The following is a 27,148-nucleotide window of genomic DNA, read 5'->3' on the forward strand; positions in this document are numbered from 1 at the left end:
AGCCAGCATGTGTTTGGTCCGTGGGAAAACTCTGAGCAGAAAATTCTAGGCGAAGAGAGAGCAACCATTATTATGCCACTTTGTCGAGCTCTGGTAGAAATGATCTTTAAAGGTCATCAATCCCCTTATCAATCCCCTTTTACGGATGATGATGATAAAAATAATAATAGCAGCTAACATTTCATGAGCATTTAGTATGTGCCAGCATTATGGATTATGTAATTTAATCCTCAAAACCACCCCATAGAATTCAGAATTCTGCTGTTGCCAGCCTTTTTTTTTTTTGCCAGATTAAGAAGCTGAATGTGTTAAGTTAATCACCCAAGACCACCCAACTAGTAAGTGATGAACTCAGGATGCAAACCTTGGTGGAGAGACCCCAGACCTCATGCTCCTAACCCTCATCCTGCTTCCTTTGACAGAACCGCAGCTGGCAGTGAGAGGTGAGATTGACAGCAGTAGAGATGGTTCCCCCTGGAATGAGAGATCATGAGGCCAAATATCCTAATTTCCTGCCTCCTTCCATCTCATAGGTTAATACAAAACACCCGCTTGTATAAAAACAAGGTCCACTGCTACATTCAGGATCCACCCAGATTTACAGTGTTCCAAGTGCTCTGGCAAGAACAGGGAGCAGCAGATGTTTTCTAAATTCCTCATGTTCAATAAGGAAAGCACATTTCCCTCCTTAAACCCCATCGTTGACAAACAGGGAATTGTAGCTTAATGACTGCTTCCAAAAATCTTAGAGGAAACCATAAGCAGAATTTAAAATTGATCTATGACACCCAAAACCTAAAAGTGACACAGAATAGTAAAAAGATGGACAAAGAAATCAGACGCAAATGCAAGTGGAGACTACAGTTATTTATTTATTTATTTATTTATTTATTTTGTTTATCTTTGGCTGTGTTGGGTCTTCATTGCTGCACGCGGGCTTTCTCTAGTTGCGGCGAGCGGGGGCTACTCTTCGTTCTGGTGAGTGGGCTTCTCATTGCGGTGGCTTCTCTTGTTGCGGAGCACAAGCTCTAGAGCGCAGGCTCAGTAGTTGTGGCGCACGGGCTTAGTTGCTCCGCAGCATGTGGGATCTTCCCGAACCTGGGATTGAATCCGTATCCCCTGCATTAGCAGGCGGATTCTTAACCACTGCGCCACCAGGAAAACGTGACAAAAATATAATAAAAAGTAGTTATTATTTTAGATAAAATAGAATTCAAAAAAAGGAATCAAATTGTAAAAAGGTACATAATTTATAATTAATATTTAGTAGCCGTTATCTTTTATGTATCAGATAACATGACATCAGCAAGTATAAAATAAAAATTGCTGGAAACTTTTACTTAAAAAGATTTTTAAGTATTTTTACCATGTGACAAATCAAACCTGCAATAACAGAAAAAGAAGCAAGGAAAGGAGGAACTGAATAATAAATAATAAGATGAAAATCAATTATGAAGGATATGTTGTCTGTAAGATTTGTTTCAGGGCCCAGCCCCCCAAGTCTAACTGACAGACCCCATGCCTCTCCCCTCTGACATTTAGCACAATTGAAGCTGCAGCAAAGATCCTTGTACACACATAAATACTTACATACCAGTGTCCTTATTTCTTGGAGGTGGATTCCCAAATGTGAGATTTCAAAGCCAAAGATAAATATGTTTTTAGTTGTAATGGATAAAGCTGGATTCCATTCCTAAAGACTGCAGCAACTCACGTTCCTACCATATCATTGATGCTTTAATGTTTTGCCAACCTAAGTGAAAAATGATATCTCATAATTGCCTTAATTTGTATTACTCTGTCTTCCACATTTATTGGTCATTTGCATTTGTTTTTCTATAAATTTCCTGTTCATGTCCTTACCCACTTAAAATTTGTCTTCTTGGGGTATTTTTCTATTAATTTGTAGGAGCTCTTTGTATATTAGGGCATTACATCTCTATTATATGTATTACTAATATTTTTTTCCAACCTGTCATTTATGACTTTGATTTTGACTTTGGTTTCGGTGTTTTTCAATATATGAAACAAAATTTTGATGTAGCCAAGCACATCTGTGCTTTCTTTTATAAATTCTGGGCTTTCTGATTTGCTTAAGAATTCTCCCCTTTTCTAAGTTCATGTATACGGTCTTCAAATTTTCTTCTTTTTTTTCACATTTAAAGCATATATCCATTAGAGATATACTTACCGTATGTGATGTGTCAGGAAGAGGTCCAATTTCATTTTCTTCATGATGCACAGCCAGTAATTGAATAGATGGGTGCTTTTCCCACTTAGTTAATTAATTTTTAATAAATTTATTTATTTTATTTATTTATTTTTGGCTGCATTGGGTCTCCATTGCTGCGCTCAGGCTTTCTCTAGTTGCAGTGAGCGGGGGCTACTCTTCGTTGTTGTGCACGGGCTTCTCACTGCAGTGGCTTCTCTTGTTGTGGAGCACGGCCTCTAGGTGCGTGGGTTTCAGTAGTTGTGTCTCGTGGGCTTCAGTAGTTGTGGCTTGCAGGCTCTAGAGAGCAGGCTCAGTAGTTGTGGAGCACAGGCTTAGTTGCTCTGCGGCATGTGGGATCTTCCCGGACCAGGGCTCAAACCCGTGTCCCCTGCATTGGCAGGAGGATTCTTAACCACTGCACCACCAGGGAAGCCCCCCACTTAATTTAAAGGCCACCTTTGTCCTATGTTAATTACTCACGAGTACTCAAGGTTATTTCTGGATTTAATTATGCTTCTCGGATCTATGTATAGATTCTTATGTCTTGTACATATTGTTTTTATTACCATTGCTTCAGAGAATTTTAAATGGTGTTAAATAACAGGTTAGGCAAAATGAAGAGTGAGAAGCTACTGGATTTGGATTTTGGTCCCAAAACCACTGATCACCTTTGTGAGTGCAGTTTCCATGGAGATATGGAGATTGAAGTTAGCTATGGTGGTGTCCAGGAAAGAATGAAAAGTACAGATATTACTCTTGAAGAATTTAGCAGTGGGAGGATGGAAGAAGGTGGTACGGTGGGTTGAGCGGAGAGCAGGGAAAAGGAAAATGTTTTAAAGCCCAGGGAAGATTTGCACGTTTGTGGCCCAGAATAAAGGAATCAGTGGAAGGAGGCTAATGGCTGGCTGAGGATCCACATCTACCAAAGAGTTATAAACATCCCTAAACTTCTTCCCAAAAAAACTAAAATAATGTGATTATCAGAAAATGGTGTTACTTAGCTTCAGGCTCTGTATAATGTGTATTTCCACATTAAGGTTTGCCGTGGTCTCAATTCAACATTAAGCCCTACATTAAAAGAATAAATGAATGAATGAATGAATGAATACATAAATACAATAAAATAAAATCAGTTATATCCTCCCTATTGGTGAAAACAATGATAAAGTTAAGTACGATTCTGAGGACCAACACTGGGGGAGGAAGCTGATGGAAGGAGGCACCACAGGGACTCTCTGCTTCCTGATAACCAAGGTAGTAGGAATGGTTTTACCTAACATTTGCCTGTTCCCTTTTATTCTGTTCCAAACAGGATTGTGGCTAAACCTGCACCCTGGGGCTCTGGGCAGTGGTTTCCAAACTCAGCTGCACAGTAGAGTTACCTGAGGCCCTTAAAAAAAAAAAAAATCTCAATGCCCAGGTGGCACTCCAGACCGATTAAATCAGAGTCACGTGAGACTTGTGTCAGTATTTTTTTAAAGCTTCCCAGATGACTACAATGTGCAGTAAAGCTTGTGAACCACTAATCTGGGGCCTTGGAATCAGCTGACAATGTAATGTTGTTTTCTGAAACTGGGACGTGAGCTTTGGCAAGGTCTAGTGTGAAGAAATATTAGAGACAGATGACCAAGATTGTGTCATGGGACAGAATATAGTCTCTGCAAGCCACTTTACTTAGAATGTCCTTCAAAGGAAATGCTATTGATACCTTGAATGGGGGTGTTTTCCAAGGGGGGTTTAACATGGGCAGGAATCAGAGTGTTTGCATAATGGGGTGCTTTGGTCACTGTGCAGGGAAAAAAAAAAGGTTTAAATATCACAGGAAATGAAAGAGAAGCTACTTCTCATATGGAGTTGAATGTGAGAAATTTAATTACCAAGAACAAGAAAGGAGTCATTCATTTTGTAGTTTCCTAGGAAGCAAACTCATTTATTTTTCAACTCACCCAGTGGCTAGAATGTTGTTTAAAACAGCTGCCAAGAGGCATTTAAAAATTAACTGTACAACAAATTGTTTTGAAACACTAGCACCTAGAAAAAACACATATTCACACCAACCTTAAAACCAGAGTTTCCAAAACTAAAATTATATTTACTGGGAAAAAAATGAGTCATATTGAAATTTGAAAAAATAGAACACTAAGGTGTCACCCTGACAGCTGAGAAGCAAAATGAAATATTTGCTTGTGTTTGAATTTTATTTCCAGGGGTCAGTCTTTTTGTGATCTCTTAACTCACCCAGAGAATCCTCTAATAATGAGAGATTTTTGCTTTTACGTAATTGTGTGCACACAAAGAATTTCCAAGCTTAAGATTAAAAAAAAAAAAATTTTGGCCGCACCCGAGGCATGCAGGATCTTAGTCCCCTGACCAGGGATGGAACCCATGCCCCCTGCAGTGGAAGCACCGAGTCTTAACCACTGGACTGCTAGGGAAGTCCCCAAGCTTAAAAATTTGAAGTACAAAGATCTGGGTTAGAATTCTAACTCTGCTAGGTACTGGTAGGTGACCTTGGATAATGATTTAACTGCTTCTAAACCTCAGTTTTATCATCTTTAAAGTAGGGATAATAATTATGACGATGATAACTTAGATACCCACACCATACGTTGTTCATAAAGTGCATAACTCCACGCCTAGCACAAGATAAGCATTTAATAGATGGTGATCATCCCTCTAGCCTTATCCTATTTATAAACTAAGAGACCCAGAGAAATACCCCTGTCACTATCTGTTATGTAAAGCTCATATAAACACAGCTGAAATGTTTTGGCTTTAATAAAAGACATGTGGTGGGGCCACTGGGGTAGACAGGGCAGGGGGCTGGAGTTGCCAGCTGCCTGTCCTTTTTAAAAAAATTTTTTTTTTCTTCAGTTATTTATTGGTTGCATTTGGTCTTGGTTGCTGCGTTTGGGCTTTCTCTAGTTGCTGCGAGCAGGGGCTATTCTTGCGGTGCGCGGGTTTTTCATTGCTGTGGCTTCTCTTGTTGTGGAGCACGGGCTCTAGGCACACGGGCTTCAATAGTTGTGGCATGTGGGCTTAGTAGTTGTGGCTCACGGGCTCTAGAGCGCAGGCTCAGTAGTTGTGGCACACGGGCTTAGTTGCTCTGTGGCATGTGGGATCTTCCCAGACCAGGGCTCGAACCCATGTCCCCTGCATTGGCAGGTGACTCTTAACCACTGCGCCACCAGGGAAGTCCCCTGCCTGTCCTTTTAATGGAAAAATTTTAAAGTATTTGTAGGAAATATTTACTAAACTAATCCCAAGATTCCAGTCCCTTGGGTATTCTGGGATTTGGGGCCAAGCACAGTCAGGTGCTATCACGTGAGTAGATGGAGCAGCGAACTGGGCTCTGCCTCGGGGCTCATGGTCTGATATGAGAAATAACGCAGGTAAATTAATAAATAGGGTGATTTCAGAAAAAAAAAAAACTATGTGGTTTCATTTAGACATGCAATATTCTGAATCTTCACTCTGATTCCTCAGCTGGGACTACTCTCCTTCTGAAGTCCTGTTGCTCTCTCTTGGTTACCCTAGTGCCCTATATCCAGTGAAAAACTAAAAATACACTGAGTATAAACTATTGGTTTCTTTTTAAAATTTCCAGATTCCCTTGGAGACGTACTATCTCCCATCAGCATATCAGCTCATGCTTGCTTTCTCCTTAATCTCTGCTGCCACCACCATTTCCATAATCCAAACTCCTTTGAACCTCGAATGCCCCATCTTCAGTGCCCTCAGGTACTGGCCTTTGGGACATTCATTATTTCAGTACTATTTTCACAGTCTTTCCTTCTGCCCTAGATTCCTCCATCAATTCATGGCCTTTCTAATAGCTTTTCACATTCCCAAATACGGGGACCCTCATCTTTACTTCATTTTATTATTTTTTAAATTTAATTTTCATTTTATATTGGAGTATAGTAGACTTACAACTTTATGTTAGTTTCAGGTGTACAGCAAAGTGATTCAGTTATACCTAGGACTTTATAAACACCTTTATAAATCTCAAAATTTTCTAATATTACTTCTCCTCCATTCTCTTTATTCTCTCTTCTGAAATTCTGATTATATGTATTTCAGACCTTCACATTCCACCTCCGTATCTCAATCCCTCTTTATATTTTACACATCTTTTTCTGTCTGCGCTTTAGATTTGCCTTCCTGGTTTGCTAATTTTCTCTTCAGCTGTATTTTATGTTCTGTTTAACCCATCTACTAAGAAAGGTCTTTCTAAAAATATTTATGTGTTTCATTGCTAAAAATTCTATTTGATTAAAAAAATTTTTTTTCAGCTGCTAAAAAAGCCATATGGGGGCTTCCCTGGTGGCGCACTGGTTAAGAATCTGCCTGCCAATGCAAGGAACACAGGTTCGAGCCCTGGCCCGGGAAGATCCCACATGCCGCGGAGCAACGAAGCCCGTGCGCCACAACTACTGAGCCTGCGCGCCTAGAGCCCTTGTGCCACAACTACTGAAGCCTGCGCGCCTACAGCCCATGCTCTGCAACAAGAGAAGCCACCACAATGAGAAGCCCACGTGCCGCAACGAAGAATAGCCCCCGCTCACAGCAAGCAGAGAAAAGCCTGCACGCAGCAAAGAAGACCCAATGGAACCAAACATAAAATAAATATATTTATTTTAAAAAAAATGATGGCAGAAGTACATGTTAACCCTAAACCCTACACCAACACAAGCAGGAACGAAAATGAACCAAAAGCAAGGAAAAGTATTAATACTTTAAGTGGGCTGTAGCTGGGAAAGACCTCAACACTATACACCCTGAAGAACACAGCCTTTATAATGCCGTTTGGAACAAACTGATTTGCATGACCTGACAGCAGTTTCTAGATCGTGACCACAGTGCGGTGTTACTGACTGTAAGTGGAGTCAGTTCTGAAGGTTCTCACCAGCATTGAGTCCTGAGGGCATGGATTAGCTGCTGGAAGAATAAGAAACACTCCCACTGGGGCCCATTGGCCCATTATTGATTGCTAAGGGACCCAGTGTTGCAAGAGATACTTCCCTGCCAAGCACATCATTTTTTCTCTGTCATCATTTCCTATCAGATTGGCGCAGTGTCTAGAGGCAAGGACTACTTCACAATCCCGGAGAACATTGAATAATCCTATGCTGACATATTTGGAAAACTAGATGGGAAGAGATGCATAATTACTATCTATCTACATAGCTGAAGTAGCATATTTTAAATGTCCTTGGCTAGAGAAAGAAGGAATTCTTGCCAATTAACAAATACCAACATACTGCTGCTTTGAATAGGTTACGCAGGAGAGAAAACCAGAGATATCAAAATTGATTTTTTAAAAGTTCTCAGATAAAGTATTGGGTTGACTAAAAGGTTCGTTCGGTTTTTTCTGTAAAATGGCCTAACAGCACTTAGTTGTCTTTAACTTCATTTGAAACAATTTTGTTAGATTGTATGTGACAGCTGATATATCAGCGTGCATTTTAAAAAAAGACTTATCGAAATTGGTGAATTTTGGTGTAGCCATTTTAATATTGAAAATGGAAGAAAACAAGCAACATTCTCGGCATATTATGCTTTATTATTTCAAGAAAGGTAAAAACACAACCAAAAATGCAAAAAAATATTTGTGCAGTGTATGGAGAAGGTGCTGTGACTGATCAAACATGTCAAAAGTGGTTTGCAAAGTTTTGTGCTGGAGATTTCTCACTGGATGATGCTCCACAGTAGGGTAGACCAGTTGAAGTTGATAGCAATCAAATTGAGATATTGAGAACAATCAACATTATACCATGCAGGAGATAGCTGACATCCTCAAAATATCCAAATCAAGCGTTGAAAACCCTTTGCACCAGCTTGGTTATGTTCATCGCTTTGATGTTTGGGTGCCACGTAAGCTAAGCGAAACAAACCTTCTTGACCTTATTTCCACATGCAATTCTCTACTGAAACGTAACAAAAACGTTCCGTTTTAAAACAAATTGTGACGGGCAAAGAAAAGTGGATACTGTACAATAATGTGGAAGGGAAGACATTGTGGGGCAAGTGAAATAAACTACCACCAACCACACCAAAGGCCGGTCTTCATGCAAAGAAGGTGATGTTGTTTATATGGTGGGATTGGAAGGGAGTCCTCTATTATGAGCTCCTTCCGGAAAACCAAATGTTTAATTCCAACAAGTACTGCTCACAACTGAAAGCAGCACTCGATGAAAAGCGTCCGGAATTAGTCAACAGAAAACACATAATCTTCCATCAGGATAATGCAAGACCCCATGTTTCTTTGATGACCAGGCAAAAACTGTTAAAGCTCGGCTGGGAAGTTCTGATGCACCCGCTGTATTCACCAGACATTGCACCTTCGGATTTCCATTTATTTTGGTCTTTACAAAATTCTCTTAATGGAAAAAATTTCAATTCCATGGAAGACTGTAAAAGGCACGTGGAAGAGTTCTTTGCTCAAAAAGATAAAAAGTTTTGGGAAGATGGATTTATGAAGTTGCCTGAAAAATGGCAGAAAGTAGTGGAACAAAATGGTGAAAAGATTGTTCAATAAAGTTGTTGTTGAAAATGAAAAATGTGTCTTTTATTTTTACTTAAAAATCAAAGGCATTTTTTGGCCAACCCAATATTAACAAATAGAATCTGGGAGCAGATTTAAATAACAGTTTACCATGACTATGACTGTGTATTACAAGAATGCAAAGGTGGCTAAATGTTTGAAAATTTATATTAATGTTGCCCAAAGGGGGAAAAGCATATAATCCCATGGTAGATTTCAATAAAACATTCATAAAATTTAATGTCCATTCTTGATAAATGTTCTTTGTAAAATGGGATTAGGTGAATAATTTCCTTACTATCAAAACATATCTTATACCAAAAGCCAATATCAAGCTTAGCGATTAAGCACTTATAATTTCTATAATATGACATTGCTTTTATGTGATAGACATTGCAATTAGACGAAAGAACAAAATAAGAGGTTTAACTATTGGAATGAAGAAGACAAAATTATCATCATTTGCAGATAATAGAAAGCCTAAGATTCAGCAGAAAATTACTGAAAATTAAAAGAGTAAAAGAGAGTTGAGAAGGTTTTGATCATATAATATTAATATTCAAAAATCAAAAGTCTTATAATGTATAAGAAATATAACCCAAATTTAATCCATTTAAAAAGTACAAAACATAGAGCTTCCCTGGTGGTGCAGTGGTTGAGAGTCCGCCTGCTGATGCAGGGGACACGAGTTCGTGTCCCGGTCTGGGAAGATCCCACATGCCACGGAGTGGCTGGGCCCATGAGCCATGGCCACTGAGCCTGCGCGTCTGGAGCCTGTGCTCCGCAACGGAAGAGGCCACAACAGTGAGAGGCCCGTGTACCACAAAAAAAAAAAAGAAAAAAGAAAAGTACAAAACATAAAATTATACAAATAAATTTGAATTATGTGAAAAAAATAGAAAATTACCAAGAAATAGAAGATAATATATGACTATGTGAAAAGGCATCCCCTGTGAGTGCACAGAAATATTCTAATATAAATTCTTCCAAAATAATCTAGAAAATCCCTTTTCTGGTCAAAATCCCAACATGATATTTGTAGAAACAAGCATATTTCAAAGTATTGTATGAAAAAAATGTGCTATCTCAAATCAATGATGATTGGAAAAAGATAATCACATAAATAATTGTGCTATTTTAACCGCAGTGAATAGTGTGAAAGAAAAATACAGGTTGGTGTGAAATGTTTTAAATAAAATGTGGGTTCTTGTTTCATTCATTACACAAAATAAATTCCAAATACAGCAAATGTTTTAAAGTAAAAACCAAAATTACATAAGAACTAGGAGAGAGACTAGACAAATATTTTTATAATTGTGGGTGGAAAGTCTATCTGAACATGTCATGACAGCCGGTGATCACAAACAAAAGATTAATAACCTCAACTATGTAACAGTGAAAACTTTCCAATGGCAAAAACAGACAAGAGCCCTATAAATAAAGTTGAAAGACAAAGGACAAATGTGGGAAAATATGTGCAATACAAATGACAGACAACTTGCTGCTACTCTGGTATGAAAAGAGTTGTGTAGTCATTGAGAAGACATCATTATTCCTCCCAAGGGAAAAAGTATCGGTTCTTCAGCTGATAGAATTTTTCTCCTGTCTCTACTGACCTGTTTCCACAGACTCTGAAGATGAAGGGAGAGGGATGACCAATGGCAGTTCCTATCACTCACTCCTGCCAGGATCGTCCCAGCGTCCTTCACACACACACACACACACACACACACACCATGTGAACATACCATACACACATACACAACACAATACACACATGTGCACAGACAACACACACATGCAGCCATGAACCATACACACACACCACATGAACATAGCACATACACATGCACCACACAATACACACGTGTGCACAGACAACACACATATGCACACATGTACCATACACACTATACACACACGTGAACATACCACACACACATGCATCAGACAATAACACGTGTGTACACACAACAGGCAACATAAATATGCACACATGTACAATACACACACACTCATGCCCTTTGGGCAATTTATTGAGGAATCACAACTGCCTGTTTGCGATGTGTACCTTCCAGGAATACTGTTCAGCTGTTTCTAAGCTTTGCATTCTTTCTGGATCCAGAACATTGCCCTGGAATGTGGTTGTGGACAGGACATGTCCTGTCTGCCCCAGAGTGGATTCAGTGCCTAGAGGAACACCGCAGCCTATTTCCCAATTCCAGTCACCGGAAAGGCTTTTTTCCCTCTGCAGAAGGGCTCTGCTTTTGTGAAACGAAGCCAGAATGGACAGTGAGCTGAAGTCCAGTCCTCCTCAGATTCTGCCGTTAGGTGGTCTTAGTCCCCGATGGTTTTAGGAAACCCCCTTCCCTTCCCAGGTTTGGCAAGGTCTTCACGGGGGACTTGGGGAAGGGGGCCTCTAATCATGAGTGACTGCATAGGAAGCCAACATGGACCATAAACTGTCATATGACAACTTGTCCAGCCACCAGGACAGAAATTCCCCAGAATGTATCTAATCGTGGGACAAGGTCCCTGTGGCAACACTCACCTGTGGAGGTCACTTGTGGAGGTCCACATGACTTCAATTTTGTGGAGGCTCAATACTGCTGGAATCCCCCTTTGAAGATTGCCATCAGAGCCTGAAGCACATTTTTTGGGGGTGTTCTGAGTCCATAAGTGAAATGTTTTTCAGATTGTATTCAATTTTTGGAAATAGGTAAAAGCCATTTGCCACATGTTCTAGTGTTTTTGTTTTTGTTTTTTGGCCATGCCAAGTGGCATACGGGATCCTGACCAGAGATTGAACACATGCCCCCTGGACTGCCAGAGAAGTCCCCCCCACATGTTCTAGCTTGTAAAAGAAATGTCCATAGAGAACAGATTTGTGGTTGCCAAGGAGGAGGGAGGGTGAAGGAGGGATGGAGTGGGAAGTTGGGGTTAGCAGATGCAAAATATTTTATATATACAATGGTAAACAACTAGGTCCTACTGTATAGCACAGGGAACTATATTCAATATCCTGTGATGAACCTTAATGGAAAAGAATATTAAAAAAGAATGTATAGGGCTTCCCTGATGGAGCAGTGGTTAAGAGTCCGCCTGCCAATGCAGGGGACACGGGTTCGAGCCCTGGTCCGGGAAGATCCCACATGCCGCAGAACAACTAAGCCTGTGCGCTACCACTACTGAGCCTGTGCTCTAGAGCCCGCGAGCCACAACTACTGAAGCCCGTGCACCTAGAGCCCGTGCTCCACAACAATAGAAGCCACTGCAATGAGAAGCCCGCACACCGCAACGAAGACTAGCCCCCGCTCGTGGCAACTAGAGAAAGCCCCGGAGCAGCAACGGAGACCCAGCACAGCCAAAAATAAATAAAATAAATTAATTTTAAAAAAAAGAATGTATATGTAACTGAATCACTTTGCTGTACAGTAGAAATTAACACAACATTGCAAATCAACTATACTACAATAAAAAAAATTAAAGAAATGTCCAACTGGTTCAGTTTTAATGATACATGTTTTATATGCATATATAATGTTTTCACCGTATATAGAGAAACAGAAACAGAAAACCGTGAGGTAATAAAACTGCTTGAGGTTCTTTGGTGGCTCATAAACAAATTCTGAAGGCAATTCCCAAAGGGGATTTCTAAAGATTTTTCAAACACGAATAGCATCACTGGAATAAGTGTTTATTTAGTTTTTCAAAGTAACTACTTCGAAGAAGTATATTTAAATGAATATCTAGTATGTTTGGGGGAAAAAAGTCTCATTAGAGTCACAAATTGTGTAGCAGATGTTCTTTCTAAATGTTATTTTCAAAGGCTTAATAAGCATATCTTCCTTCCCATAGGTACCTCCCTGCATCCCTCCAGCACCCAGCCAATCCAATGCACCATCAACTCCTTCATTTTTACTTTGGTAATGTCTCTCTTACGTTGGTCCATCCCTCTAATGTGATCTTTAATGTATCTTCTGAAATTTCCTGCCTTTGTTCATACTCTTATACCCCTCCCCCCTTCCATTACTGGAATTTCCCTCCTAGTCTTCTCTGCCTGATAAAACCCTCCTAATCCTTCAAGGTCCAGCTCAAACTCCACCTGAGTAACCTTTGCTACCCCCTTTCCTCTTCTTCTTCTTTGCACCCCTTCCCTCTTGTCTTTCTGCTTGTCATTCTGCTTGTAGTGTAGAAACTCCATCACTGAAGGCATTCAGTAAAATATTTGCTGGGTGTTGTGAAATGAAGGTTGGACTGATGTCTCAATCAGAGGGGAAATTCAGGGTCAAATGAAAGCAGATGACGTCAGCTTCTTTCAGCTGGGCAAGAGTCCAGTCTGCTCACAATGAATGCTAAACTAACAGGACGGGACTAGATTTCACACTTCCAGTCTCATTTCTTTGAAAGAGTACTGGGAAGTTTCCTGGCTATACTCCAGATAGAGGACACACATAAAATCCTCCTTAGGGTTTAAGAAACACGCCTCAGACAGATATGATCCATTGGAAGCTATCAATTAGAGAAGAGTAGTATTAGGCAAGAAAAGAAAAGTGTTATCTGGGAATAGAAAGGTCGAAGACACAGGCTGTGTAAGCTAGGATGGAAATCACACCTAGCCTTTGGACAGTGAACATTTTGATCAGCTGTCTGATGTCCACCTGGCTTCCTACTCCCATGTTATGTTCTTCATTTCTTGCTTCATTTTTGCTGGTGCAAGAAAAATTAAAATATAGGAGTGACTTCCAGAGAAAAATAACAGCAGAACTTGTGAATTGTCTGATCATCCTTTTCCCCTTGCAGGAGGATCTTACAGTTTTTGTTATTGATGTGTAAGACTATTATATAGTAAGCCTATTAACTCATTTTTTAAATTGATTTTAAACAGCTTTTATTCTTTTTTTAAACTAATTTTTATTGGAGTATGGTTGCTTTACAATGTTGTGTTAGTTTCTACTGTACAGCAAAGTGGATCAGCTATACGTGTACATATATCCCCTCTTTGTTGGATTTCCTTCCCATTTAGGTCACCACAGAGCACTGAGTAGAATTCCCTGAGCTATACAGTAGGTTCTCATTAGTTATCTATTTTATACATAGCATCAATAGTGTATATATGTCAATCCCAATCTCCCAGTTCATCCCACCTGCCCCTTTCCCCCTTAGTATTCATACATTTGTCTTCTACATCTGTGTCTCTATTTCTGCTTTGCAAATAAGTTCACCTATACCATTTTCTAGATTCCACATATATGTGATAATATACGATATTTGTTTTTATCTTTCTGACTTACTTCACTAAATATGACAAAATCTCTAGGCCCATCCACGTCTCTACAAATAACTCAATTTCGTTCCTTTTTATGGCTGAGGAATATTCCATTGTATATATGTACCACATCTTCTTTATCCATTCCTCTGTTGATGGACATTTATGTTGCTTTCATGTCCTGGCAATTGTTAATAGTGCTGCAGTGAATACTGGGGTGCATGTGTCTTTTTGAATTATGGTTTTCTCAGGGTATATGCCCAGTAGTGGGATTGCTGGGTCGTATGGTAGTTCTATTTTTAGTTTTTTAAGGAACCTCCATACTGTTCTCCATAGTGGCTGCATCAATTTACATTCCCACCAACAGTGCAGGAGGCTTCCCTTTGTTGTTATTCATATTTATTGCAAACAATGGTTCCCCAAGTGGTTAGACATTGATTCCCACACTTCCCTAATAATCAATCATTCCCCACTAATTTGAAATCGCTACCAAGCTCTATACTTAGCAGGAAGGACCACCAATAACGCACTTTGCCAAATGACAGGCTCAAAAGGTGGGCTCTAGGGTGGACCTAGAGCAATTCCAAGCCAAATGGACAGTGACATTCAGCAAACTGGTAGTTAAAAAACCAAAAAGCCTGTGGTGATTCAGCAAACTTACTCCTGAGAATAATAATAATAAAAAAATCTACATACTTTGGTCTTAGAGTACACGGCATAAGTATTGAGTTCAGAGCATTTCCAAAACACAGTATAACTCAGGCTAACTTAAGCTATGATTTCTTTCACTGGGTGTCATATCTCATCCCTGTGTGCTATGGATTTTTTTTTAAAGCTTTCTTTTCACTGTAAGTGTTCATTATAAATCTTATAAACACAGATTTAAATGATTCTAGTGGCCTATCACCACCCTCAGAGTGGGGTTCCTGGGGAATCTCTTCAGAATTAGATAGGAATTCACTAAGATCAGAGAATTTTGGAGCTTCTCAGTTGAAATGCCTAAAAGTTCAGCATAGCTGTGCAGCCTCTCCTTCAGGCTCAAGTCTCAGGCTCTCATTCCACTCAGAAAGCATCGGTTCAAAATAAGTTGTTTTCCCTGTTGCTCAGTTCTAACAATTTCTTTTTCTTTCAGTTTACCAGAATGGTGGTTGATGAAGCAAACAATTATGCAAAGCAGGAGTCATATAGCAAAAAAAGGTAAGTCAGTTTGGAAACTTCATCAGAGTTTCAAAAAATGCAGGCTAATACACAGCAGCAGACTAGAAGTAGTCCAAACAATTTATTCTTGGGAAACTGGTGAAGGCCCAGGAATTAAGGGCAATGACCTGGGTGACGAAGCTGACTAAAGCTGGGTGGACAATAAAGGGCCAGTTGGCAGCTCACTTGCAGGCAGAAGCTGAGACTGATGAGCTGGCCAGCCAACCTTGGAAAGCTATGAGTGCAATACAATCAATACAGACCACAGTCCCAGGTCAAGTGTAGAATAAACACAAGTATCCCTCCAATGCACATAGGCAGCCCTCCGAGACACACAGGCAACTCCCCAAGTCTGTCCGGCACTGTGTGTCCCTCCAGGAAAGCAGACAGCCTCCTGCCGTCCAGGAGTAGGTCTCTGTTTCTTCTGTCTCATCCAGTGACAAGCCTTGGTCTTTTCATGTCTGGCTCACAGTGAAACTCACATGCCCTCCCAGCTGTATCTCCAGTGTAACTTCCAGCTCTGTTCTAGCTCCACCCCCATCTGAGTGATCTCTTTACAGAGGTCTGCAGGGGTCTGCAGCAGCAGCCTGCATGTTGAGGGAGAGGAAGTCAGAGGAGTGGCCACAGAGAGGAGGGGAAGTGGAGGAAAGGGGCTGACACCAGAGGTGTGTTATAGCTGGACACTGAGATGCAGTCTCACGAGGTCAGTATGGGGGCTGGTCCTTTTACCTTTGTGGAGTTCCTTCAGCCTCCATCTAATCCAGTGAGCTGTTCCAGATGCACAAACTCTGACAGATATTCAGACCAGATAGCTATGTGTTAATTTTCTACAAGAAATCCAGTAAAAATGCTCATGAATGCTGATCACAGGCAGTCAAGTCAGACTCAGCTGTTTTGTGCCCTTGGCAGCAAGCTGCAGACAGGCTGGAGTCTTTGAGTCTGGCAGCCCTGTGCACCATCTCCCTTACAGGGCCACATGCAGTATGGACATTTATACTCTCTGACCAGGACCAAGACACTGTCTTCATTGTTCAGTGCAAGAGATGCACTGCCCATCTGCTGCCCCTTCCTAGGTCTTGTGATAACAATTCCCCTTTCCTGGGCTCTGCCCCTCTTTGGCCAGAAAGCAGCATGGTGGAGAGCCTCATGGTTGTCCCTGACCATCCCAGCACAGCAAAGCATCAGTGTCTGCATCATCTGGTGTTCATCTCTGTGAGATCTCAATTCACAGTGATCATCCCAAGACCACCCGAGTTCCCTCTGGTTCTTGGAGCTGAGCCCTCTTTCAGGTTCTAAGGGTCACTCTTCACTGGAAGGTAGATTATCCTGGGTGGGCCTGACTTAGTCATATGAAAGCCCTTTAAAAGAGGAACTGGGCCCTCCCTGTATTCAGAGATTGTCCTTGCTGACTTGATGAATTGGGCCGTCTGTGTAGGAAGCCCACCTGGCAAACAACTACAAATGGCCCTCTAGGAGCTATGACTGGCATCTAGGACCTGAGGACAGCTTCCAGCTGACAGCCAGCAAAAAGTTGGGACCTTCAGCCATACGACCACAAGGAAATGGATTCTGCCAACAATATGAATAAGCATGGAAAGGGAATCTTCCCCAGTCGAGCTTCTTGATGAAGATGCAACCTAACCAACACCTTCCTTGCAGACTTGTGATACCCTGAGCAGAGAAACCAACTAAACCAAACCTGGATTCCTGACCCATAAAAACTGGAGGATAATAAATGTGTACTAGTTTAAGCCATTACGTTTGTGGTAAGTTGTTACACAGCAATAAAAAAATAAAAAGCATATATAGCCTTTGCTATAATTCTCTCTCAAATATTTCATCTACTAGTTTCTAGTTGTCCCCCAAAATCACATTACCAAAGATTCACAAAAAATTTTTAAGAAATCTGAATCAGCACTGTGAAACAAGGAAGAATGCATTCAACATTCGAAACTTTGGGAAATTTTCAGAAGTTTTTAAAAAATATAAAGTTTAAGTTAACAGCTGGCAACAGAATTCTTTAAGGATGAAACTATTTTTGTTTAAAAAATTACTTTGGTAAATTACTTTGGTTAAAAAAAAGAAAGACATAGATGAGTTGTTCTGCATTTCAGGAATTTAGGGGATTTGATAAAGAATGAAGACAGGAAGGGATGGGAAAGGAAGGAAACTTCGAAGAACAAAGATAACTAACATCCACTTTTAATTATTTGCGTATCTAAAATATAATACTCTCGTGTTATAGGCAGAAAAACGGCCACCAAAATGTCCATGTATTAATCCCAGAGCCTGTGGATAAGTTATCTTCCATGGTAAAAGGAACTTTGTAGATGTGATTAAGGATCTTGAGATGGGAGATTATCCTGGATTATCCAGGGACGCTCACTGTAATCTCCTATAAATGAAGTGGGGGCAGGGGTGGACAGGAGAGTCAGAGTCAGAGAGAGATTCAAAGATGGCACACTGTTGGCTTTGAAGATGGAGGAAAGGCCACAGTCAAGGAATATAGGCAGCCCCTAAAAGCTAGAAATGGCAAACAAATGCATTCTCCCTCGAGCTTCCAGAAGGAACACAGCTCAGCCAACACTTTGAATTTAGCCCAGTGAGACTCACGGCAGACTTCCAACTTCCAGAACTGTAAAATAATAAATTTGTGTGGTTGAAAGCTACCAAGTGTGTGGCAATTTGTTACAGCATCAGTAGGAAACTAATACACTGTCCATTCACGTTATCTAAATGCCCCAAGTCCTTAGTGAAACTTTGGATGGAAATCATGAAAAGGAGCTGAGTTCCACAGGTGAGTCGATGCAGGAGGGAACAGGGACCCCACATAGGAGGATGAGATGATCCATCAGCAAAATTAGTTCATAGGAAGCAGAAAGTAGGCCCTAGAGTTGATCATGGGAATATAACACATCCACCTTTAACCCCTCATGGAATTTTCAGAAATCTTAAAAGACAGCACTGGATGCCCCACCAATTTTGTGATGGAAAATTAAACAAAACTTATCCAAATCTAAGTGTCTTGGGTTTAGAAGGAAACTAAGCAGTACCCATCATATTTTTATTTGACACATATGTAATAGGATATTAAATGGAACACTTTCTTATGAAATTTTGTTTTTATGTTTTTGAATAGTAATATACTTACATGTTTAAAAACAAAACAGGGCTTCCCTGGTGGCGCAGTGGTTGAGAATCCGCCTGCTGATGCAGGGGACACGGGTTCGTGCCCTGGTCTGGGAGGATCCCACATGCTGTGGAGCGGCTGGGCCCGTGAGCCATGGCCGCTGAGTGGGCGCGTCCGGAGCCTGTGCTCCGCAGCGGGAGAGGCCACAACAATGAGAGGCTCGCATACCACAAAAAATAAAAAAATAAAAAAAAATAAAAGAAGATAAACACTTAAAAGACTCACTCTCACCCTGTCCACCTCCACCCCATTCTTTCTTGCTCCATGTGTAACCATTTACATCAACTCATTGCTATCATTCCTGTGTTTCTTTATGTAAAATTGAATATTCTCATTCCCTCTCTTTCTTACATAAAAGATAGCATATGATATACACTATTCTCCATCGTGTTTTCCTCATTAAAACAATACAGCTTAAAGATCTCCCCATATCAATGCATAGAGTCCTTCCTCATTCCTTTTTTACAACTCAGGGTATTCCATTGTGTACATAGAAGTATCATAGGTCATGTAACTAATTTCCTCCTGAGAGGCATTTGGGTGGTTTCTAAGCTTTTGTTATCATAAGCCACGTCATAATGAATAACCCTGTTCATGTGTCATTTGGAACATGTGCAGGTGAATCCATAGGATAGGTCCCAGAGGTGGGATTGCTGGGTTAAAGACAAAGGCAATGTAAATATTGCCAGATTTCCTTCCATAAAGGTTGTACCATTCTGTACTCTCACTAACAACGTTTGAGTTCCTATTTCTCCACAGCCTCAAAAGAGACTGTGTTGTTAAATCTCTGGCTTTCTCATTGACGGGTGAGAAATGAAACCTCACTAACTTGCACTTTTCTTAAAAGGTTGAGCATCTTTTCTTACATTTGGGAGCCATTTGCATTTCTTTTTCTGTGAACTGTATTTTCCTATCATTTGGCCTCAAATTGGACGCTTTTTGTTTCAACCAACGTTCCAAAAAATTGAAAATAATAGGTTGCAAACACTCCCATATTCTAAAATAAGGATTTCCAAATGGTCTTGTGATCCTTAGCCCAATACCCAGGCTATAAAGGGGTTTAAAACTGAAAAGGCCAAAAGAAAGTAGTTCTTTAGGGAAAGCTGTTGGCATTCTCTGCATTTTCTATCCCCCACCATAACGGTAGGAGGTAAGGGGACCTTCCTCAGTGCAAGTCAGGAAAGAGGAGCTTCAAGGGGACCTCCACTCAGAGACTTTGTGTCCCCTAAAACTTAAGAGGACACAGAGGCCTGGAACCTGACTCCAAGGATAAGAAACCCAGGGGTCAAGAAGCTGAGGCTGTCAGGCCAGCATCAGGACAAAAAAGTGGGAACCACATTGGAAGGTAGTAGAAGCTACACTTCCACTGATGGAGGCCAAAGGGTCTAATGGGTAAGAAAACTAAAGTCTGTGGCTGGAGTGATCTGTGATGGTGGGGCAATCCCTCATTTGGCATGGCAAGGGTCTGTGAGTTTCCATGAGTCAAGTAGATACCCAGGAAAGTAACTGAGTTGGAGGAGCCATCTTGATGTGACTTTTCCCAAAAAAAGGCAGATTGCCAGGGCAATAGAACTCTAACAATGCCAGCAGCAAGAGGCTGTGGGATGCACTTTCAGGGGCAGGATCAGAGGTAGTGACATAAGGGTTCAGGATAACAAGATGTAAAATATCTAGACACACACAACCAAAAATAAGTATGAATAACCTTGTAAGTTGAAAATTAGAACACGCTAGACAGGAACACACACAACATTAAATGGAGACACATATTATGTTCTGGGATAAGAGCACTCTTTATTTAATACATCCCCAAGAAAAATATGAAGATTTTGGGGGGAACTTGACCAAATAATTCTTTAGTTTACATATAATAAATATGTATACATGAATAAATATATAATAAAACCTGAGAATACTCTGAGAATTAACAGAAAAAGGGTGGTAACTTACTTTTAGTTGGTACTAAAAAAAAAACCCTATTTTAAACTTATAGCAGGTGGTATTGGCACAGAAATAAATCAGCAGAACAAAAGAGAAAGTTCAGAAATAGACTCTAGTATATGATTCAGTATACGAGTCAAATCATGAGGGGAAAAAAATAACAGTCAAGGAATATTCATAGAACAACTGGCTAAACCATTTAGCAAGAACAAAAAAAGACCCTCCCGACCTCACTCCTTATACTAAAATGTTTCAGATGGATTAAAGATTTAAATGTTTTTTTTAACTGCTGAATTATAGTTATTACCTTGAGATTGGAAGGTCCTTCTAAGCATGGTACCAAAGGCAAAATACATAAGGAAAAAGACTGATATATTTGACTACACAAATTTAAAGTTTTTGTGTGGCAATGCATGACACAAACAGGTCAAAAGGGAAATAATAAAGTAGAAAATTTGTTTACAACACGTGTGACAGCTAAAAGTGAAAATTACTATAATACAAAGAACTTTTTCAAATCAATATAAGACAAGCCAACTACTGAGAAAAAAGGCACATCACCACAACAGAATTACAAATGACCAATCAACATGCAAATTAGTCAGAGAAATGCAAACAAAACATTGAAAGGTCATTTTTCACCTACCAGATTAATCAAGATTAAGAATATCAGCGATGCCCAGGTATGTTGAGGCTTCCTGCTGGTGAGAGCATAAATTGGTATAAACTTTCTGAGATTCCTCTGACAATATGTAGTACATCTACAATGTATATAGTTTTCATTCCAACAACTTCAAGTCTAGGAATTTAGCGTAAGTGATAACTGCATACAATTACACAGACATATATAAGAACAGTAAACATCTGGAAATACTCTAAATGCACAATACTCAACAGAGTATTTGTTAAATAAATTATGGTACCAACTTTTAATGCCATCATGATTGACATGAAAAATGTGTCCAATGCATGTTACAAACCACATGCCTAGTTTGACCCCATTTTGGTAACCTTGAGTTATGCCAAAAAAGTATGGATATGGATACACACACGCACATACACAGAGACACACACACGTCACCAGAATGACTCATTCATTCTCTTTCTGAAACAATGGACGTACACTTTTTTAAATTGATTTGCCTCACTGCATCACCTGCCCACAAATGGACACAGAAAAATCCACACGCACTTTCCTCTCAAAATCAGGCACTTGAGTTTAACCAACGACGGCTGTGGGAGGCAAATGGTCCTTAAAACACCATTTGATTGACATCTACTACCCACTGGTTTTCTCTCTGATGAAGGGAATGGAAAAATTAAAGGGTTAGGAAATTGGAATATGAGATTAGCAAAAAAAGGGAGCCTTGAGAATTCTTTTTTACCTCCTTTAAAATCAATTTAAATACTAACTTTATTCCAATCCACTATGGAATTTCAAGGTAATGACTTTTGCTCTGGTCTTAATCTGAAGGGCCCAGCTGCAATTTTAGGTCTGGGGTCATGGATAGGCTATTACCTATTTTCCCTAGTTAACCTTCATCTATTTTGGTTGCTTGTGGTCCTTCTAGAAGTGATGGGGAAAGGTATATCACAGTGAAAAGATAAGTATAAAAAGACACAGGTGCTATAATAGTAAAAGCAATGCGTGTATATATATATATATATATATACAAATATATATATATGTATATATATATATATATACACACACACACACACATATATATATATATATATATATATATATATATATATATATATATACAGTTCAGAAATATAAAGGCCTAACTCTCCCAGGAACCCAAATGTCCTGTCAAGTCCCAGGAATGAGAACTGGACTTGCAGGCAGAATATCTGGCTCCACAATTGAAGTTACTTCTCTGTCTGAACCCATCTCTCCACTCTAAAATGGGAAAATGATAACTCCTAACCTTCCCACCACACAGAACTGCTGTGAGGATGGAATGAAAGAACATATATAAACAAAAACTATGGTGGAGATAAATAAAAACTATGGGCACCAAAATAAAAAAATAAAAAATTCAGCCAGGGAACAATCTGCTCCATATCTGGGCAACCCTCCATTTTGATTCCTAGTCTAGAAGGGAGCTCAAGACTGGATCTTGGCACTCGCCTCTACACACTGTCCCCAAGACAGTTAATAAGGAAAAGATCTTTCTTCCATCACTATCTGAGGATCTAGCTTTATTTAGTGGCACTCATAACCCAACTCTGAATGCTACCTGATCAGTCCATCAACAGAAGGACCCTGCATGCTTCTAGAAAGACCCACTCTTGGTCTTCTGAGATGCTCTCTCCGCCTTAACCAGGAATCCACTTGGGAAGAAAAGGGACGGTATTGTGGTTAAGCTACCAGGCGAATTCAGAGAACTTAAGGCTGCCTTCATGTGCATGAGAAAATGATCAGAAAAGAACTGCAGGAAAATGGCACATCCTTCTTGCAAATGCTCAGCACCTACTTCTGTTAAGTATTAACACTGAGCAACTCTGTGCTATCGTTTGGAACATTTAGAGGAAGGGACAAAATCTATGGTTTTGTTATTTCAGTATTCTTTCATGAACTGCTTTTACATTTCTGCACTGTACCCAGAAGTACATTTTACTTCATATTTAGTCAGTTTTCTTAACGAGAAACTTTTCACACCAAGCAAATAGGACTTCTTCTTTTCAATGACAATTATGCTAAGTTCCCATGTGGACAAATGTAGCTTCTTTGGCAGTTAATTCTAGAACTTGAAATTAGGGGGACTACAGAAACATATGGTATTTACAGAACTGGTAAAAAATAATAATAAGGGGGAGAAACTCAGATTCTCTCTTTGGTTAGAGGAGGCTTGGAGGAAAATCCTTACTCATCAGAGACCCTACCTAATACTAACCAAATAATTTGTAAAGATTCCAAATTTAATTCAAAAGCTGTGAAAACTGTATGAGTTTGAATTGTTGCACATAAAAATTAAAAGTCGGAAGCTATTTGTATTAGTCTATTGAGAGTTCTACTCTACAGTTCACCTGAGTGAGAGCAGGAAGTGTTCTACATGTTGATCCTAAGTTGTAGTCTGAGACGACACCTCAGAGGACAAAGGACAATTATTCCTAATACTGCCCAGTACTGGCTGGGGCCAGGGCTGACAGCTGGCCTTGAAAACTCAAGCATCAGGGTATCACTTCCCTCTCTCTGACTCTTCCCAGTTGAGAGGATATGCTTTGGGTCAGATCCCCCTGGGGGAGCAGCTTCATAGAGTTGCCACCTGTTCCTATCATTGCTCATGTCTCCTCATCTGCCTACAAGCCCAGGCTGCTCAGATGTGTCCCTCACCGGTGCCCAGTGACCCGGTGGAGAACACACCAGCCCACCATGTGGGAAAGACTGTCCCTTTTCCTCAACACTGTGGTGTTGCCCAATTCTAGGACCACGTTCATATATGCTGCACCCCGAGTTGGGCAATATCACTGCCCCCCCCCCGCCATGCTTTCTATTCTCTAGGCCTGGAGAGGGAGGGAGAAGGCAGAGGAGGACACCACCGTCACTTAGAGAAGCCACAAGCCTCCGTCCTTCTTCTCCCTTCGTTCCTTGCTGAGCCTTGGAGTTACACTGTTGGTTAGGGAGGAAAGTTCAAGAACACTGATTCGGGCTTTAAAAGTCAAATCGAACCCACTCCATCTGTAAATTCAGCATATTGACAGTAGGTCTGGGAAATGGTTCATGATAAAGTAACACTCATAGTTACTGATGTTGTAGATAAAAGGGATGATCGTGTCACCGGCGTTGTTCCCCTCCTCTGTAAACACAGGACTCTGGCCGTGGGCTTCATAGTGTTGCAACCCATTGTTACCACACCACCCCCAAGTCTAAAAGGAGGCACAGAGCATTTTTAGGAAATGTTCAGTGGAAAAAAAAATTTGCCAAGGCTGTTCTAAACATTCATGTGGAAGAGAACTGTCTAACTTAACAGAATATTTTTACTGGAATGAAGACTTATGGCTTTTGAATACATATAAGACAAAAGGAACTGTATCAAAGCAACACTGCCTAACAGATATTGCAGGGAACTTACTGGGGTGGCCAGGCTAGCATACTTTCTAATTAGTGTGTCAACCAATTGTCGGAAAAGGGCTTCTAAAGTGTTTACCGTATTTGCCTATGTCAATGATCTCTAGCCTTTGCAATGACCTCCTTCATAAAGTCAAATTCTAGCCCACACTTAAGTCTATCTCATTACTTATTATAAAAGAATGGATTCTGAAATAATGACAGAGATGCTATAAAGGAAGAGGCAGACAGTCTCTTGCATTCAGTGCCTAGAGGAGCTGACTCTCAGGCATCACTCAGAGGAGAACACAGGCCAGTCCATGTGACCTGTAGCCTGTGGTCAATATTACATTGTACATCAAGGTTCTCAAGTTCAGAGACACAGAACTGGTCGTGTAGCAGGGAAGACATCAACGATTCCCGAGTGTCCTCCTTTTGGGGGATTCCAAAGAGATAGTCACTGTCTTGAATCCAGGAATGGGATTGCAGGCCCACACACACACAGGGCCTTTGTGCAGACACTTGAGAAGCTGTCATAACATCTGCCCCAGCAGCAGTGCATCGTCTTCACGCAGCATTGGCAATCTAGACATGGTGGAGGAAAAGAGAGTTCACTGACACTTAGGTTTTCCTGCGGTGCACCCCCGTGTGCACGGGAAGCGGTACAGGAGATGAGCCACCACTTTGTGAGTGTTCAGGGCGCCATCACTGACCCTGCTCTCTTCCTGGGACTGGAGGGCATGCCCCTCCCTCCTGAGGTGCAGAGTTACCCATGCCTTTCACCTACTGAGCCTGGGACAACCTCCCGCACTCCCCCTCTGACCCTCCTCAATCCCAGCTGTTCTTCCTGACTCCAGCCCCACCCTCCCTCCATTCCACTCATTCCTCAAAAATGACAGTCGGACATACCACACTGCTGAGAAGGAGAGGAATGCGAGGACAATCACAACAGCCAGGGAGCCTAGCCCAACGCCTACCATCTGCTGCAGCGTGAGCGATGAATCTGCGGGACAAAACCACACGCTGAACCCACAGAGCACAGAATCACGGCCCTCCCCGGAGGTGCACATCCACCTGTCCTCGCTCTGTTTTAACCAGAGGTTGGCCCCATTTAACAAACCATCCCAAGAATGCCCAGAGTTCCTCCGTGCCCCCTCAGTTGGCCCTGAGAACAGGGCATCAGGAAAAACCGTTCCACGACATTTTTGAAAAGGAAGCGTAAAACCGGGCCACATTCAAGTTACAAGGGATAAAAGCTGATTTGTTGGGCACACACATACAGCATCCTGTGTTGTGTGTGTTGGTCCTCTCTCAAGTCAATTACACTTGATCGATTTTTACCGGCAGTTTTCCTTTGCGTCGAGGAAGATGTCATTCTGATGTCATTTGGACTTTTGCTCCAAAAATGATAGCTCCAGTGATCAAATATAGCAAACAGGGACTTCCCTCGTGCTCCAGTGGTAAAGAATCTGCCACTGGGGGATGTGGGTTTGATCCCTGGTCGGGGAACTAAGATCCCACATGCTGCTGGGCAACTAAGTCCGCAAGCCACAACTATTAAGGTTGCTCGCCTCCACTAGAGCCTGCATGCCGCAAACTACAGAGCCCATGCGCTCTGGAGCCTGCGCGCCACACCTAGAGAAGAGAAAACCCGCTGCCACAAATAGAGAGAAGCCCGAGCACCACAATGAAGAGCCCGCATGCCACGACAAAAGATCCCTCGCGCCTCAACAAAGATCCCACGTGCTGCAACTAAGACCCGATGCAGCCAAAAATAATAATAATAATAAAAATATTAATAAAATAAATAAATAAATCTTTAAAAGAAAAACAAACATAGCAAACAAATCCTCTCTGTTGGGTAGAGTCATCTGTCATTTCCCCTGCAGGAAGAAAAGTAGTACCTCCCTGCTCTGTTCAGCAGGTTGCCGTGAAGATAAAATAAGAAAATTGATGTAAAAGCTCTTTGAAAGACATTCGTATGTTCTATTCAGAGGTGTATCGCATGTCAACTCCAGGGAGATCCCTGGCTGTTAACTGAAAAACACGCACGTTTGAGTTGTACATTTGGGCCAAGTGACTAAGTCAGGGCATCATGTTCTAAACTAAAGATCTCATTTTAACTTGCAAACACTTACTTAGCACTTACTATGTGCCAGACACCGTTCTAAAACCTCTCCTAACCACCCACTGGGTACCGTAATAATGGCACCAGGTATTATTACACTGGGTACTATTATTATTCCCACTTTATAGATGATGAATCCAGACATGGAGTGGTTAAGAAACTTGCCCAAGGTCACCCAGCTAGTAAATGACAGAGCCAGGATTCAAACCCAAGCTGCCTGGCTCCAGGGTCTTTGCTTTTGACCACAGCACCATGCTTTCCCAGTACAGATCTGAATCCAGCTCTTTCTGCAGCAGAGTGGGTCATGTTCTCCCCCAGAAGTCAGGGGTGCTGGCCCAGATCTTTCCTCCACAGGCTGATGATTATGGGGCCTCGGGCTGTGGTTGCTCAAATTCCTCTTTGGAAGAACAAAAATCTGTACAATGGTGCCACCAGACATTGAGAAGATCTTGGGGGGCTGACTTTGCATGTATAGAATTAAAAATAAAAATACCACCAAGTCATGGAATAAGTTTAAGGGAGTGCAATCAATTCCAAATTTTTCCAGATGATTTGTTGCAGTTGTCATTGTTGGAATATCAAATTACAGTCATCCCTCGGTATCCAT

General features: G+C 41.0%; 1 protein-coding gene across 1 annotated transcript in view; it reads right to left on the reverse strand.

Moving 5' to 3' along the window:
- Positions 1 to 24,734: 24,734 nt before the first annotated feature.
- SUSD1 (sushi domain containing 1) overlaps positions 24,735 to 27,148 on the reverse strand; it is a 112,879-nt gene continuing 110,465 nt past the window's right edge. The window contains exons 16-17 of the mRNA XM_082623213.1: positions 25,323 to 25,416; positions 24,735 to 24,998 (exon numbers count right to left, since the gene is read on the reverse strand). Coding sequence (XP_082479339.1) covers position 24,998; positions 25,323 to 25,416 — 95 coding nt within the window. The 3' untranslated portion in view covers positions 24,735 to 24,997. The remainder of the gene's footprint in view (positions 24,999 to 25,322; positions 25,417 to 27,148) is intronic.

This window comes from Mesoplodon mirus (assembly GCF_964341445.2).
Source record: "Mesoplodon mirus genome assembly, chromosome: 1".
Lineage (NCBI taxonomy): Eukaryota > Metazoa > Chordata > Mammalia > Artiodactyla > Ziphiidae > Mesoplodon > Mesoplodon mirus.